The following is a 16,817-nucleotide window of genomic DNA, read 5'->3' on the forward strand; positions in this document are numbered from 1 at the left end:
TATACCTAGTAGTGCAATTGCTGGGTCGTAGGGTAGTCCTAATTTTATGTTTTTGAGGAACCTCCATAATGTTTTCCACAGTGGCTACACCAGTTTACATTCCCCCCAGCAGTGCAAAAGTGTTCCTCTTTCTCTGCATCCTCACCAACATCTGTTGTTGCCTGAGTTGTTAATTTTAGCCATTCTGACAGGTGTGAGGTGGTATCTCATTGTGGTTTTGATTTGTATTTCCCTGATGATGAGTGATGTTGAGCATTTTTTCATGTGTCTGTTTGCCATCTGGATGTCTTCTTTGGAAAAGTGTTTATTCATGTCTTTTGCCTATGTCTTCATGGATTATTTGTTTTTAGGGTGTTGAGTTTGTTAAGTTCTTTATAGATTTTGGATACTAACCCTTTATCTGATATGTCGTTTGCAAATATCTTCTCCCATTCTGTCGGTTGCCTTTTAGTTTTGCTGATTGTTTCCTTCGCTGAGCAGAAGCTTTTTATCTTGATGAGGTCCCAATAGTTCATTTTTGCTTTTGTTTCCCTTGCCTCTGGAGACATGTCAAGTAAGAAGTTGTTGTGGCCAAGGTCAAAGAGGTTGTTGCCTGTGTTCTCCTCCTCTAGGATTTTGATTGTTTCTTGTCTTATATTTAGGTCTTTCATCCATTTTGGGTTTATTTTTATGTATGGAATAAGAAAGGGTCCAGATTCATTCTTCTGCATGTCACTGTCCAGTTTTCCCAACACCATTTGCTAAAGGGTCTGTCTTTTTTCCATTGGATATTCTTTCCTTCTTTGTCAAAGATCAGTTGACCATATACATGTGGGTTCATTTCTGGGTTCTCTATTCTGTTCCATTGACCTATGTTTCTGTTTTTGTGCCAGTACCATATTGTCTTGATGATTATAACTTTTAATAAAGCTTGAAGTTTGAATTGTGATGCCTCCAGCTTTGGTTTTCCTTTTCAGGATTGCTTTGGCTATTCAGGGTCTTTTCTGGTTCCATACAGATTTTAGGATTGTTTGTTCTAGCTCTGTGAAGAATACTGGTGTTATTTTGATAGGAGTTGCATTGGATATGTAGATTGCTTTGGGTAGTATCAACATTTTAACAATATTTGTTCTTTCAATCCATGAACATGGATTGTTTTTTCCATTTTTTTGTGTCGTTTTCAATTTTTGTCATAAGGTTCCTATGGTTTTCAGCGTATAGATTTTTCACCTCTTTGTTTAGGCTTATTCCGAGGTATTTCATGGTTTTTGGTGCAATTGTAAATGGGATCGATTCCTTGATTTCTCTTTCTGCTGCTTCATTATTGGTGTATAGAAATGTGACCGATTTCTGTACATTGATTTATATCCTGCTATTTCACTGAAATCATGGATCAATTCTACAATTTTTCGATGGAGTCTTCTGGGTTTTCCACATAGAGTAGCATGTCATCTGCTAAGAGTGAAAGTTTGACCTCCTCCTTGCCAATTTGGATGCCTTTTATTTATGTTGTCTTATTTTTTTCTATTTCTGTGAAAAATGCCACTAGAATTTTGATAGGTATTGCATTGAATTATAGATGGCTGTAGGGAGTTGGACATTTTAACAATATTATTTTTTTCAATTCATGAACAAGGGATTTCTATTCATTAATTCTGTGTCTTAATTTCTTTTATCAGTGTTTTACAGTTTTCAGTGTACAGGTCTTTCACCTCCTTGGTTAAATTTATTCCTAAAGTTTTTTTGTTTGCTTTTGTTTTTGATGCTATTGTAAAGGGAATTGTTTTCTTAATTTCTTTTTTGAATCATGCATTATTAGTGTATAGAAATGCAACTGATTTTTGTATGTTAATTTAGTATCCTACAACCTTACTAAATTTGTTAATAGTCCTAATAGTTTTGATGGAGTCTTAAGGATTTTCTATATATAAGATCATGTCATCTGCAAACAATTTTACTTCTTCCTCTATGGCTTGGATGCTTTTTATCTCTTTTTCTTCTCTATTTGCTTTGGCTAGAACTTCTAGTACTATATTTATTAAAAGTGATAACAGTGGAAATCTTTGTTTTTTTTCCTGATCTTGGAGGAAAAGCTTTCAGTTTTCACTCTTTTTAAAAAACATTTTTTTAAGTTTATTTACTTTTGAGAGAGAGAGAGAGAGAGCGAGAGCACGAGCTGGGGAGTGGCAGAGAGAGATGGAGACACAGAATCTGAAGCAGGGTCCAGGCTCCGAGCTATCAGCACAGAGCCTAAAGCAGAGCTTGAAACCCACAAACTGTGAGGTCATGACCTGAGCCAAAGTCGGATGCTCCACCGACTGAGCCACCCCGGTACTCCTCAGTTTTCACTATTGAGCATGATGTTAGCTGTGGTCTTGTCATATCTGCCTTCATGTTGAGGTACATTTCTTCAATCTGATTTGTTGAGAATGTTTTTTATCATGAAAGGGTGTTAAGTTTTGTCAAATGCCTTTTCTGAAACTATTGAGAACTTTTAAATTATTAAACTTTTATCCTTCATTTTGTTATTGTGGTGTATCACAACTGATTTCTGGATGTTGATGGATGTTGATGGAGGCAAGCGTGGTGCCTGAATCGAGGAGGAAGTCCTGGACACAGAGTCCACTTGAGCCTGGGTGCATGGGTGCTGGTCTAGGGCTGTGGTGGGCCTAGAGACTGGGGCCATAGGGGCCATTCAGGCAGTGGAGCAGGCCTGGAATTTGGGGCCATAGGAGCTAGACTGGACGCTGAGTCTGAAGGTGTCGGCCTGGTATATAGGGGGCTAGCCTTGCATTAGGGCATGCCTGGATTCTGGGACTGCAGGGGCAGATTCTTTCTTAATTCTTTTCTTCAAAAAAAATTTTTTTTTTCAACGTTTATTTATTTTTGGGACAGAGAGAGACAGAGCATGAACGGGGGAGGGGCAGAGAGAGAGGGAGACACAGAATCGGAAACAGGCTCCAGGCTCTGAGCCATCAGCCCAGAGCCTGACGCGGGGCTCGAACTCAGGGACCGCGAGATCGTGACCTGGCTGAAGTCGGACGCTTAACCGACTGCGCCACCCAGGCGCCCCTCTTTCTTAATTCTTGATAGCGTTCATCTTTTTTTCAGAATCATTTGACTTCCCTATAATTTCTTTTATCCAGTCTTTCTTACACCAAAAGAAATGTATTATATAGATTACACACACACAGGAGTAGTTCCTCCTCATTCATGATTCCATATTTCTGAATTTGCCTGTTTGCTGAAATGTATTTGTCACCCCCAAATCAGTACTTTCATGGTTATTCACGGAAATGTGCAGATCAGTGAAAAATTTTAGTTACACAGCATTCACATTCCCAGCTGAAGTCAAGCAAGGTGATGTTCTTCCTTCTTCCTTCTGCTCTCATAATAAGTGTCCTTTTGGTGGTCTACTCAGTGCGATTTTTTTTTTCAGTTTTGTACTTTCCATTATTTATTCTGTTGTTTAAAATGGCCCTTAATTCCTTATGAAGATAAAAAGCTTCTGCACAGCAAAGGAAACAACCAACAAAACTAAAAGGCAACCAACGGAATGGGAAAAGATATTTGCAAACGACATATCGGACAAACGGCTAGTATCCAAAATCTATAAAGAGCTCACCAAACTCCACACCCGAAAAACAAATAACCCAGTGAAGAAATGGGCAGAAAACATGAATAGACACTTCTCTAAAGAAGACATCCGGATGGCCAACAGGCACATGAAAAGATGTTCAACGTCGCTCCTTATCAGGGAAATACAAATCAAAACCACACTCAGATATCACCTCACGCCAGTCAGAGTGGCCAAAATGAACAAATCAGGAGACTATAGATGCTGGAGAGGATGTGGAGAAACGGGAACCCTCTTGCACTGTTGGTGGGAATGCAAACTGGTGCAGCTGCTCTGGAAAACAGTGTGGAGGTTTCTCAAAAAATTAAAAATAGATCTACCCTATGACCCAGCAATAGCACTGCTAGGAATTTATCCAAGGGATACAGGAGTACTGATGCATAGGGGCACTTGTACCCCAATGTTTATAGCAGCACTCTCAACAATAGCCAAATTATGGAAAGAGCCTAAATGTCCATCAACTAATGAATGGATAAAGAAATTGTGGTTTATATACACAATGGAATACTACGTGGCAAGGAGAAAAAATGAAATATGGCCCTTGTAGCAACGTGGATGGAACTGGAGAGTGTGATGCTAAGTGAAATAAGCCATACAGAGAAAGACAGATACCATATGGTTTCACTCTTATGTGGATCCTGAGAAACTTAACAGAAACCCATGGGGGAGGGGAAGGAAAAAAAAAAAAGAGGTTAGAGTGGGAGAGAGCCAAAGCATAAGAGACTGTTAAAAACTGAGAACAAACTGAGGATTGATGGGGGGTGGGAGGGAGGGGAGGGTGGGTGATGGGTATTGAGGAGGGCACCTTTTGGGATGAGCACTGGGTGTTGTATGGAAACCAATTTGACAATAAATTTCATATATTAAAAAAATAAATAAATAAAAAATAAAATGGCCCTTAATTACAGTGCTGAAGTGCTGTCTAGTGTTCCTAAGCCCAAGAAGGCTGTGATGTTTCTTACAGAGAAAGTACATGTGTTAGAAAAAGTTCTTTCAGGCATGAGTTATAGTATTATTGGCTGTGAGCTCAATGTTAATGAACTAACAAAATGTAATAAAGAAGGTGTCTTTAAACAAAGACACACATAAAACAAGTTATGCATTGATCAGTTGATAAAAATTTTGTGAACCAGAGACTCACAGGAATCTAACCCTATTCTTCTTAAGAGCAATGTGTTTTAAATAATAGAATTCTAAGGGGAAATATGAGGTGATGTGAAAGCTCATATGAGGGGCACCTAATCAAAGCTAAGGGTGTTGGGAAATATATTCTGGAGGAAGGAATATCTAAACTAACCTTTCGGGCTCTATGGGAGCTTACCAGTTAAAGATGTGAAAGACTAGAGTTCCAGGCAGAGGAAATCAACATGTGAAGGTCTAGGGGCAACTCAAATAAGTCTAATTTGAGGGAGTAAAAGAAATGCTTTGTCTCTTCGCTGGTGCTCTCTCTGTACACGCTCTGTGTGTGTGCGCGCGCGTGTGTGTGTCTGTGTGTGTGTGCACGTGTGCATAGCAAAGTATGTTTATGTAGCAAATATTCAGAGATGAGCCTAGGTAGTCAGAGGATAGATTGCAAATGGTTTTGTAAGTCTATTAGGGATTATGGACTTTATGCTAAGAGCAATTGGGAGGTACCAGCAGATCTTAGGCAGTAAAAAGTTATTATATAATATATGTATGGTAGTATACTTTGCTTTTTGATGGCTCTGGCAGTATTTTTTTAAAATAAAAATGAAGAATTTCTAACACTAATAGTTACATTGTATCAAGCATGAACAGTATCCTAGATTATGAACTTGAAAATAACTTCCTACATCAGCTGGCAGCTTCCATTCCTCTGTAAAACACACTGACTGACAAGTAACCCACATGGAGTTAGCAGGATTCACCTTCAGGAAAGTCTGCTTGGTTTTGCTTTCTGCGTGTGTGCCAAAAATTCAGTTATGTCTCTTCTGAAACTTATTTTTGCTATGTATTTTAAGGAATGGGTGAAATATAAATTTGAGCAAAGTGTATTTTTCTATGAAAACAAAGTTTAACACGAAGTAGGTGAAAAAATTGTAAAAAATTGGGAAAAAATTAAATAGAACGAATTGGCACTCAGCTTGCTTGTCAGGAGTCTTTAAGAGCTCCTTCCACTTAAACTCAAACTGCAAATCATAGAGGTTCATTATAATTGTGGTTTATGACTTCAAACCCTAGGTTGTGGTTAGATACTTAAAAAATATCTTGGCCCTATATCAAAAGAGTGGTAAATAAATGTACTTATTTTAAGATAAAACAAACAGTTTAAAACATATTTAAGATCTATTGATTTGTCTCTTGACCAACTTTTTTTGATTCGCTAAATACTAGCCCTGATCGCATGAGATAATATGGTTTTTGTATATTGCGCAGAAATTAGGCATAAACTATATGAGTATTGGAACATTTAAAAATCCTCTAAAAACCATCTTGATAGGCAAAGCTTTTCTTTAAACACTCCACAGTACTGAAGGATTTGATGTCCACCCTCTACTGGGGCCATGAAATCAGTGGCTTTGCCTCTGGAAGGTCAGCTTTTAACATATTAAAGAAGATCTGGCCACCATAAGGCAGATGACAGAAATCCTGGCAGTCTTCCTTCCTTTCTGATCTGCCAGTCAGGTTTTTGGAGCCATTTCCATTTTCTCCTTTCCTCTCTCCAGGAGCAGAGGTAACTTGGAAGAAAATGCAACAAAAACAGCTTGATGAGGCTGATAAAGGCTCCCTGCATTCCACCCCGCCCCTGCCCCCCACCAGTAGCTCCAGCTCACACAGGCAGGGCAAAGCAGGGGTGGAACAATAGTGTTTAATGTGAGGCACCTCACTTTGGCATCTGTTTTCCAAAACTTACATAGCTCACATAGTTTATTTTTGTCTAGAAATCACTAAACAGCTCATGTAGCTTCAAAAAGTGCAGAAAGACAAAGTCACATATTATTAGTACAGCCTTGAGCAAGACGGTAAGTAGCCTCTCTGATCTTCAGTGTTTCTATTTGATAAACAGGATAATGAAAACTAATTCATAGGATTGCTTTAAAGATACAGTGAGATAATATATATAACATGCCTATTATTATTATTATTATTATTATCTTTGTGGTTAAACAGGTATTATTTTCATGCCCTTGGGCAAAGAATAATTTTCCACTACCAAGGAGTTTGTTTTTTTTTCCAGGAAGTTGGAAACATTAGGAGGAAGACACATAAAAATGGTGAGGGTGGAAAGGGACATCCAATCAACCAAAACAGCTGAATCAACTATGATGGAAAATGATATGATGTCACGATCAGATAACATTTGTATTATATTAGGAGATCTCCAAATGCAAAGAGACCACAGCTGAACACACAGCCTATCATCTATTCTGTAGCCTATATTACCAGTCAATCTTGATGATGACATAAGCAGCCACTCAAGATCCTCAGTCTGACAATTTGGGTATCATACTGAACATATCTCCCTTCCCCACCCAATTAACTATCTCTGTTGATTCTAGCCCTAAAAACTGAATCTCCCATGCCTTTCCTCTCCTTTCCAGTGTCACAAGACTTCTGCATCTCCTCACTGGCTTTTGGAAACACCTCTGAACTGGCCTCCTCTCCTACAATCTATCCTTCAGTAATCCCACTTTCATACGGATAGCAAAGTGATCCTGCTAGGTAGACTGGTGCCAAGTCCCTTCCCTGATTAATTTCTTTCACTACTTCGTAATTACTTGCAGTGTATGTCAATGTCCCTATGCACATCTGGAGGGTTATTACAGGAGTTAGCACATATGAAGTGCTTAAACAGTGCGTGGATACAGTAATTACTATAGAGGTGTCTGCTATTATTTTTTTAATGACCTGATCTTCACTCTCCTTTTCAATCTAAAACACTGCCACTCTGTCACAATCATTGCTCAAATTTCCAAACACATGGTACTATTACACATCTCTGGGCTTCAGACACGTAGATGGTGCTCCATTAAAAATTTTTTTTTAACGTTTATTTACTTTTGAGAGACAGAGACAGAGCATGAACAGGGGAGAGGCAGAGAGTGAGGGAGACAGAATCCGAAGTAGGCTCCAGGTTCTGAGCTGTCAGCGCAGAGCCGGATGGGGTCTCGGACTCACAAGCCATGAGATCAAGACCTGACCCGAAGTCCAACACTTAACAGACTGAGCCACCCAGGCGCCTCTGCCCCCTTGTTTTTAAGACTACCTGGTTGTACCCATCTATGAATGGAACTCTTATTCTTCTTAAAACCCCAGGTCCTCTGGTGTTTCATAGCCGACTTCCATATACCACATAGTTAATTTCTTCCAAACTCAGTGCAACCTTCTGCACATACGTCTCCAGTGGTAACCACCACCTTGGATTATAATTTGCTTGTATTTTCCCCTGCCCTAACAGGTAGCGAACCCTGGAATGCAAGCAAGACTGTATCTTGCTTATTTCAAGCACCTGAGTGAATGCTGACACATAGTAAGCACCTAGTGTGCATTTATTTAATAAATGTTTTTTGAGTAAGCGAGAAGTGTAGGCTACAATCACACAAAATGTAATCAGGAATATTTTGTAATAAAGAAAGAAATTCCCACTTGAGCAGAAAGAGGAAGTTTAGTTAAAATTGGTAGAACTGTAGTTTAAGTGTTTGGATAACCAATGATGGGTGTGATGCGGCAAAGCCCGAATGGCCACAGATCCTGGCTAATTGATGGGTGGGTGCTGCGTTAAGTGTTTTAGGAGAGTAATCAATACACCACCTTTTCCTCTACTTTGGGGCCAGGTGGGGGCAATTTTATTCCCATTTCTGCAAAATTTCCCGATGTTTCCGTAAGGCTGGAGGATCTGAAGGCCGATCAGCCTCCAGAAAGGCTCTTCTCGCTCCTTTCCCCTCGGAGGCCGCCGCCCGGCCCCAAGCCCCAAGCCCCAGCGCTGCGCGCGGCCCCGGCCCTCCGAGCTGCTCCGCCGCCGGTGACAGCTGAGCCGCGGCCGCCCGCTCCCGGCTCGCCCCGCCCTGCGCATCACGTGCGCGAGGATGCTAACTTCCCCTCCTCCTCCACCCCCGTCCCCTCCGCCTCCCAGGCCTCCTCCTCCCGGCGAGGGCGTGCGAGGCAGACCGCGCGAGCGGGAGCGAGCTAGCGGGCGCCGCCGGAGCCCGCAGCCCTGGCGTCCGTCGCCGCCGGGAGCCCCGCAATATGCCGCCGCTGCCCTCTGGCTCTCGGCCATGGCGAGGCTCAGCCGGCGCGTCTCTTGTACCCTGCTGCTCGGCCTGGCCGCGGTGCTGCTGAAGGCGCGGCTGGTCCCCGCGGCCGCTCGAGCCGAGCTCAGCCGATCCGACCTCAGCCTCATCCAGCAGCAGCAGCAGCAAAGGCAGCGGGAGGAGGCTGAGGAGGAGAGGCCAGAGGTGCCGGGGGCATCCTCCACCCTCACTGTTCCAGGTAGGTCCCGGTAGCCCGGCCCTGCCTTTCCATCGCCGTGGGGGATCTCAGCTGGCGTCGCTGGCCTCCTCGCTTCTCCCGTGGCCGGCTCACTTCCATTCGCTTGTCCCTACCCATCCCCACCTCCCCGATCTCCCCAGACTGTCCAGGACTCGAGCTGTGCTCTGGTTTCGGGAAACTGCCCTTTGGGGTGCTGAGCTTTCTGGGAAGCGCAGAGCACTGCAGTAGGGTGGGGAGGGGTCGGCAGGGGGTAGGGGTGAATGACTGCCTCGATTGATTTTTTTCTTTTCTCTTCCTTCTTCCTGAATTCTTCCCTTTGCCCTAAGAATGACTGCACGCGCGCGCGCGCACACACACACACACACACACACACTCCGTTCCCAAATCCATTTAGCATTCTGTTCTTTATTCTTTTCTTTCCTAGAGACGGGAAAAATCTTGCAATAGACACCCACACGGCTTTTCATCATCTCGCCCCGCCTGGTTTATTTAAATTTAGATCTGGAGAAAGAAATCTTGATTTATTTTATTATTTCTGTCTCTTCTTAGCCCAGGAATGGTTTAGGTCAGTTTGCAAGAATGCCTTCAGTATACTAGGATGAAATAAAACAAAATGGAATCGGAGTTTGTAGTTGAAGGAAAAGGGTAAAGGGGAGGTGGAACGATACGATAAGTCAGTAGTGATGTGATTACAGCAAAGCCTGCCTCCAGAGAGGGGAATCTCCTTACTTGTTAGTGGAACTTAAGGAGGCAGATTCTTGACACTATTCATGAGGGTGAGGAAATGCACTCTAGTTTGTGTGGCTCTAACAGTCCCTCAGTTCCTGGCTGGTTTCCCCCCATTAAAGCTGGATGGGTAAACAGAAAGCTGGATTATCCATTTTAATAGCCTCTCCCCACCCCCCACCCCAGTGCTCTTCCCTGCTGTAGATGCTGCCTGCTATTTAGAAAGGAAAAAAGCTATCGATATTTTTGGCAAGTGGGCCTGGGTTCCCACAGAACCAAAGTGAATTGCATTTTGACATTTGTTTTTGTTTTTAAAATCCTGCTTGGTAACCTATGAAATGCTGAAAATGAGATTTTGAAGAGTGGAATCAGCATCTTATTTTGTACTGCTTGCTCATCATCAAAGAGCAATACTCAGGCAGGCCAGCTGCGATTCATGACAGGCAGGATGATTTAATTTATCAGAGTGCTGGGAACATAGGATGAAATCACCGAAGTGTGCAGGAAGGCTTGTGTTTCTCACACCCTCTTAAACCAATTAATAACACTCAAGCATGGCTAGAAGTCCTGAAAGGTGTGCATTGTGTGATGGTTTTCCTACCTAGCTTTTTATAACTGAAAGTGCCACCAACAGGGTTTGGGCGAGGCTGTTAAACATGCTGTTTGCTAAACTTACAGAAATTAGATGTAGAAGCACAGTTGAGAGCTTGTCTTCATTATGAGGGTCATTTCACAAACTAACCACAAAACAGAATTCTGGGAAAGCGTTGACGGACTCCGTGGTTTGACACGTATTTTTATTTCGATATATTTATTGAAATTATATATTTATTTCAGGAATATTAATTAGTTAAAGGGGGTTTTGACTACTATGATATATGTTGTGATAAAGGTTATGAAAAACTGCAATAATATGAGAACTTTTGTGTGTAGCTGCAAATTAAAATATCTGTTTCCTGATATTTGTGAAAATATTTTTGAAAAAGGTTATTTTGCAAACTAGCAGTTTTTGTCTTACTTACCTATTGTTAGGTCCACTGAAATAAAGGAATCACTAGTAGGTCAAATGAGAGCCTGAAAAGTAGTCTCTTTTGACTTTTGCTTTTCCCTCAAAAACTAACTCCCCAAAGCCAGTGGCAAACAAGAGAGCAGTCCAGTTGATGACAGTTTTAGTTATTGGAATATGGAGTATAATGAAATACAACCAAAAACCAAATGAGTTAAAATATTCCTCTGAGCGTGTTGTGATCTCTGGATGGAACTGGTCTTCCTGTTTCAACCTTTGTTCCGCTACTGCCTGTTCTCCTCTCGCAGCTCCTGATCTTTTTAAAAACATTAAATAAGACTGTTTCTGCTCACAGTGCTCCAGTGGCTTCCCATCTCTTCCACACTAGATGCCCAGACCCTGAAAATGGCCCAGGAGGGCTTAGATCCTCTCGGTGCCCCTCCCCCTCCTATCTCTCACATCTCTGACCCTAACTCACTCCACTGTAGCCACACTGGCTCCCTGTTTCTTCATTTTCCAAGTGCCACTCTGGGATAGGGCCTTTGCACTTGCCATTTTCTCTGCCCGGAATTCTGGAACTTCACATTCCTCAGGTTTGCTGCACATCGCTGTAACAAAGAAGCCTTTCCTAACCAGCTATATTAAGGAGTAATCTGCATGCCCTGTTGTATTGATCCTTCTCCGTGCACTTATTTCTCTCAACCCTTCTTATAAGCTTGCCTCCTCTTACTAGAACATAAGTTCTGTGAGGGCATCAACCTTGTTTTGTTTGCTATTAAATTATTATACACATTTCTAGTACCTGGAAGAGCATCAGTTGCCCACAGGCATAGATAAATTTGTTGAATGAATGAATGAATGAATGAATGAATAAACAAAAATGCTGGCATCAAGGATCTTTTGAGTGTTTGCTATTTAATTTCCTTGTGAAATTCTTCACTGGAATTTAGCAGGGGATATGTAAAAATAAAGGAATGTTAGGTAGAAATATTTGTAAGTAGAGGTTATAAAATTTAGATCTTTAGCTAATTTCAGTGTTTATCTTATTCTGACCATAGAGAACTGTTTGATACTAATACTTGACAAGACATAATAAGAGGACTCAAGATTCTTTACCCAAGTGCACTTATAATCCTCTTATGACCTAGGAGGGTATTTATATACCTTTATATAGCTGTGATTGAGCTTGAGTTTATTCTTTGCCTCTGGTGCTTCTGATTCTCGGGACTATAGAACTTGTTACAGGCAAAATTTGGAAATCTAATAAGGCATAGTTAGTGACTGGTATATGACTGAGCCTTGTCAGTCCATAATAGAGAAATTAAGCATTGTCCTTGATTAGTATTCTCTGGATTTTGTTATTTTGAAAATTTATGTCTCTTTGTGTTGCTGAGAAATTAGGAAGTAAGGTTAAAGAAGTTGAATATGAGATTGAAATAATCAGGATGTAAAAAAACTGAATTTTCATTTTCTCATTAACTTCTAAAACACCAGCTTCAGAGAGTAGTGAGAATAAAGACTGAGGTCGAGGTCTGTCACATCCATTGTTTTCTCCAGTGTATGCAGCAGCTCGAATTTCTCCATCTGCACCAGTATTTGTTAGAAATAAATATTTGAGAGACCAGGGGAGAATTAATTTGGGGGCGGGTGGTAGCTGAGAAACCATATCATATTCACTCTGATGGTCCATTAGATGGGAGACATGCTGGGGGTGGGGACGAGGTGAGCTGGAGAAAATAATGAGCTCCATTTCAAATTCTCCACGTGAAGCACAGACACAGGGCACCTCTGAGAATTTTTATAAATGTCTTCTGCATACAGAAAAAGCTTCTTGAGAGATATATTTTCATGGTATAAAATTTTGATTGTACATTTCACTGATATATATTTCTAGCCTTTTTTTAATTTTATAAAATGTTAAATATATAGAAAGTAAACAGACTAGCATTAAAAAAAAGCCCATACCTGTCTCCTAGCTTTAACAGTGACTGAATTCTGCTGTTATTGTTTCACCCACACCTCCACCCATTTCCACTATGTGGGATTTTTTTTTGGGGGGGGGGATGTACATACATTGAAATGTACATACCTTAACTGTACTATTTTGTATTTTTGGTATATGGATAGGCCCATGTAACCATCATCACCCCTGTGAAGATATAGAACCTTGACATCACCATAGAAAGTTCCCTCCTGCTCACCTCCCAGGCAATCCCTGCCCCTTATCCAGAGAAAATTACTGTTCTTTTTTTGTTTGTTTGCTTATTTATTTAGAGAATACGAGTGGGGAGAGTGGGAGAGAGAGAGGGAGAGGGAGAGAATTCCAAGCAGATTCCACACCCTCAGTGCAGAGCCCTAGCGGGGCTCAAATCCATGAATCAGGAGATCATGACCTGAGCCAAAACCAAGGGCTGGACGCTTAACTAACTGCACCACCCAGGCACCCCAAGACAACTACTGTTCTAATTATTTTTATAGATCAATTCTGCATTTTCTAGAGCTTCATAAAACAGAGTCATATAGCAGGCACTCTTTTGTGTCTGGCTTCTTTTTTTTTTTTTTTTTCCAACGTTTATTTTTGGGACAGAGAGACAGAGCATGAACGGGGGAGGGGCAGAGAGAGGGAGACACAGAATCGGAAACAGGCTCCAGGCTCTGAGCCATCAGCCCAGAGCCCGACGCGGGGCTCGAACTCACGGACCGCGAGATCGCGACCTGGCTGAAGTCGGACGCTTAACCGACTGCGCCACCCAGGCACCCCGTGTCTGGCTTCTTTAGCTCAGTCTAATTTCCATCGGTTTCATCCATATTGTTGAATGTTCAATAGCTTATTTCTTTTTACTGCTGGGTCTTATTCCATTGTATGAATTACTCCACTTTGGTTTATTGCTTCTTTCTATTGATGGCTATTTGGGTTTTTTCCAGTTTTAGCCATTGTAAATGAAGCTGCTACATTCTTGGACAAATCTTTGTGTGGGTATGTCTTCATATCACTTATGTAAATGCCTCAGAGTGGAATTGCTGAAACCCAGCACACTTCTGTATAGCTGGAACCCACCACACTTAACCTTTTTTTAATGTTTATTTATTTTTGAGGGAGAGAGAGAGAGAGAGCGAGCAAGCAGGGGAGGGTCAGAGAGAGAGGGAAACACAGAATCCAAAGCAGGCTCCAGGCTCTGAGCTGTCAGCACAGAGCCCGATGCAGGGCTCGAACCCACAAATCGTGAGATCATGACCTGACCTGAAGTCAGATGCTTAACCGACTGAGCCACCCAGGCACTCCCACACTTAATAACAATCAACTTAAAAATTTTGAACTTTGATATAGACTATTACTATATACTTTCTATTAAATTCAGTAACTTGATTTAAAACTTATTGACTTAAACAACCTGATGGAAATCTATCCGTGAAAGCATTTATTTACTTTTTTCTCTTCCAATGGATTTAAAAATCAGTAGGAGAAATGGGGTTAGAAATTGACTGTTCTATCTAAAGTACTCATGTCTTAAAGGCCATGTTCCCAGATGGGGCAATTATGATTTCTTTCCAGGATTTTAGTAACCAAAGGGTGCTATAGCTTGGTGTTGATTACTGCTTGAAAAACACATGCCATTGTGTTGAATTTGAGTCCAGTTTGTTTTAGTGGTGGTTTTCTAATGTTTTTAATGTGACTGAACAAAAACTACCAAATATTTTTCTGAAACGAAACTCTCTTCCCGCCACACCTCCACAGCCAAGTGTATAAATAGTGAACTGGATTCTCTTTCAATGTTCTGTCTGACTAGGTTAACTACAGTATTGTCATTCATTCACTTGGCTTAGTGTAATGTGCCTTAATTTCTTTTTGTCCAAATTGCCTTAGCTTGGAAATGGATACAATATGTTCCATCTGCTATTGTTAAAAAGTATACTTTATAGTAGTTACCTGGAAAATTCTAAAACTTTGAAAACTATGTGTTGTAATGCAATACATCATAAGCTTAAGAAATAGCTTCTGTTTGCTCTGAAGATTGTTTGGAGAGGTCTCTTTAATTGGCCTTTGTGTACACATAATCCATATGTCTAAAACATACAAGATTCTTTGCCTTTTAAATTCTCTTATGACTGTTTGTGTCATCGGGACCAGACAGTATTCTTAAAGTACTTGCCGATAATGTCTGTGAGTGTAAAGGCCACTTTACTTGGGCCTGAAATGTGTGATTTCTTTTTTTTTTTTAATTTTTTTTAACGTTTATTTATTTGTGAGACAGAGAGAGACAGAGCATGAACAGGGGAAGGTCAGAGAGAGAGGGAGACACAGAATCTGAAACAGGCTCCAGGCTCTGAGCTGTCAGCACAGAGCCCGACGCGGGGCTCGAACTCACGGACCGTGAGATCATGACCTGAGCCGAAGTCGGATGCCCAACCGACTGAGCCACCCAGGCGCCCCTGAAATGTGTGATTTCATTTCATGTAGGGTAGAGTGTCTCAAGGAAGTGGTAATCATTTGCCACCATTACTAACATGTCGAATCTGCTTCTTTGGTCTAGTGAATCCAGACTGTGTCATGCCTTGATACTGTATTATGCTTCTCGAAAGCTTCAGTTGATGATGCCTGTTAAGATCTCCATGTTAAGGCTCTATGTCTTGCACAGAAATTAAGATTTAAAATGAATTGGGGCGCCTGGGTGGCTCAGTCGGTTAAGCGTCCGGCTTCGGCTCAGGTCATGATCTCACGGTTCGTGGGCTCGAGCCCCGCATCGGGCTCTGTGCTGACAGCTCAGAGCCCGGAGCCTGTTTCGGATTCTGTGTCTCCCTCTCTCTATGCCCCTCCTCACTCGCACTCTGTCTCCCTCTATCTCAAAAATAAATAAACATTAAAAAAAAAAGATTTAAAATGAATTTCGTTTATATATGACTGAGATTTCAATTTCCATTTAGTGTGCTTTCTTTCTGAAGTAAGTTTCTATATCATAACAAGTTAGAAAATAATTGAAAAATTAAACATTCATTCGCATTATCAGTTATTGTACTTAGTCCAGTTTTGTTTCTGTTCAGTAGAGAATTACTTAAAAAGTATGTAGTTTTAATTCACTTGTTAGCTCTGTTGAAATGTAAAACACTTCTATAGCCAAGCCAATACCGATTCATATCTATGGACTTAAATGCTAGTTGGGTTTTAGGTGACCAGTTAGTTGGAAGCTGGTAGAATGTCCAGCTCAAACCAGAGCTCATGCGTTGAGGGCCCTGGGTTATCTCTGGGGTAAGTCCTCTAGGGATATTGTATAATCCTATATCGATTGGCTTTTCTAAACTAAAATAAAGCCACCATCCATAGTTTTATTCCCACCTACCTATTCCTCTCTTTTATTACAACAGAAATAGAAACAGGATGGATAGATGGATGATTTGTTTTTCCTACCAGGTTAACTATAACCAGGAGTTGAATAGAAGTGTCTTGGGGTTTGTGACTTACTGGATTTTGTCACCCATTCCACTCATGCTTGCTCTCATGTTTTTGGAAAGGGTAGAAATTAAGTTGTCAAAATATGACTCTATATAGTTAAGTGGATTATGTTTCTTCAGAACTTTAAACATGCTGCATGCTTGTATGAGTAGAGTTTGTTTGTAAATGTCTGGGTGACTGAGACAAGATTACCAAAGGTACCACAAGAATTTAAAATGATTACAATAACACATTACAATTAAAAGAATTGTAAAATGAATTTATTGTAAAAATAAAATACAGGGAGGCTGTGCTTTTTATGTAAGGGGGGAAAATGCCTCCAAGGGTAATGGGTATAGTAGTATTTTTAAAAAATATTTCACTAAGTAAATCGAACTAGGCATGGATCAGTGATGAGAGTGTGTCATGAAACACGGATGATATTCAATTCAATTTATATACCTGAAGTTTAAAAAAAGTCCACCTACTTATTTATATTAAATGAATTAGTGTATTCCAAGTATTTACATTTAAAGACAGATAACTTCTCTTCATAAAACAAGTACTTTCCAAAGTACAGTGTATGATAT

At 40.9% G+C, this 16,817-nt stretch overlaps 1 protein-coding gene across 1 annotated transcript in view; it reads left to right on the top strand.

Annotated features, from left to right (window-relative positions):
- Nucleotides 1-8,657: 8,657 nt before the first annotated feature.
- The window catches only part of FAM171B (family with sequence similarity 171 member B), a 66,988-nt gene continuing 58,828 nt past the window's right edge, over nucleotides 8,658-16,817 (top strand). Inside the window, exon 1 of the mRNA XM_043577246.1 lies at nucleotides 8,658-9,067. Coding sequence (XP_043433181.1) covers nucleotides 8,665-9,067 — 403 coding nt within the window. The 5' untranslated portion in view covers nucleotides 8,658-8,664. The remainder of the gene's footprint in view (nucleotides 9,068-16,817) is intronic.

Source organism: Prionailurus bengalensis, chromosome C1 (genome assembly GCF_016509475.1).
Source record: "Prionailurus bengalensis isolate Pbe53 chromosome C1, Fcat_Pben_1.1_paternal_pri, whole genome shotgun sequence".
NCBI classification, from domain to species: Eukaryota; Metazoa; Chordata; class Mammalia; order Carnivora; family Felidae; genus Prionailurus; species Prionailurus bengalensis.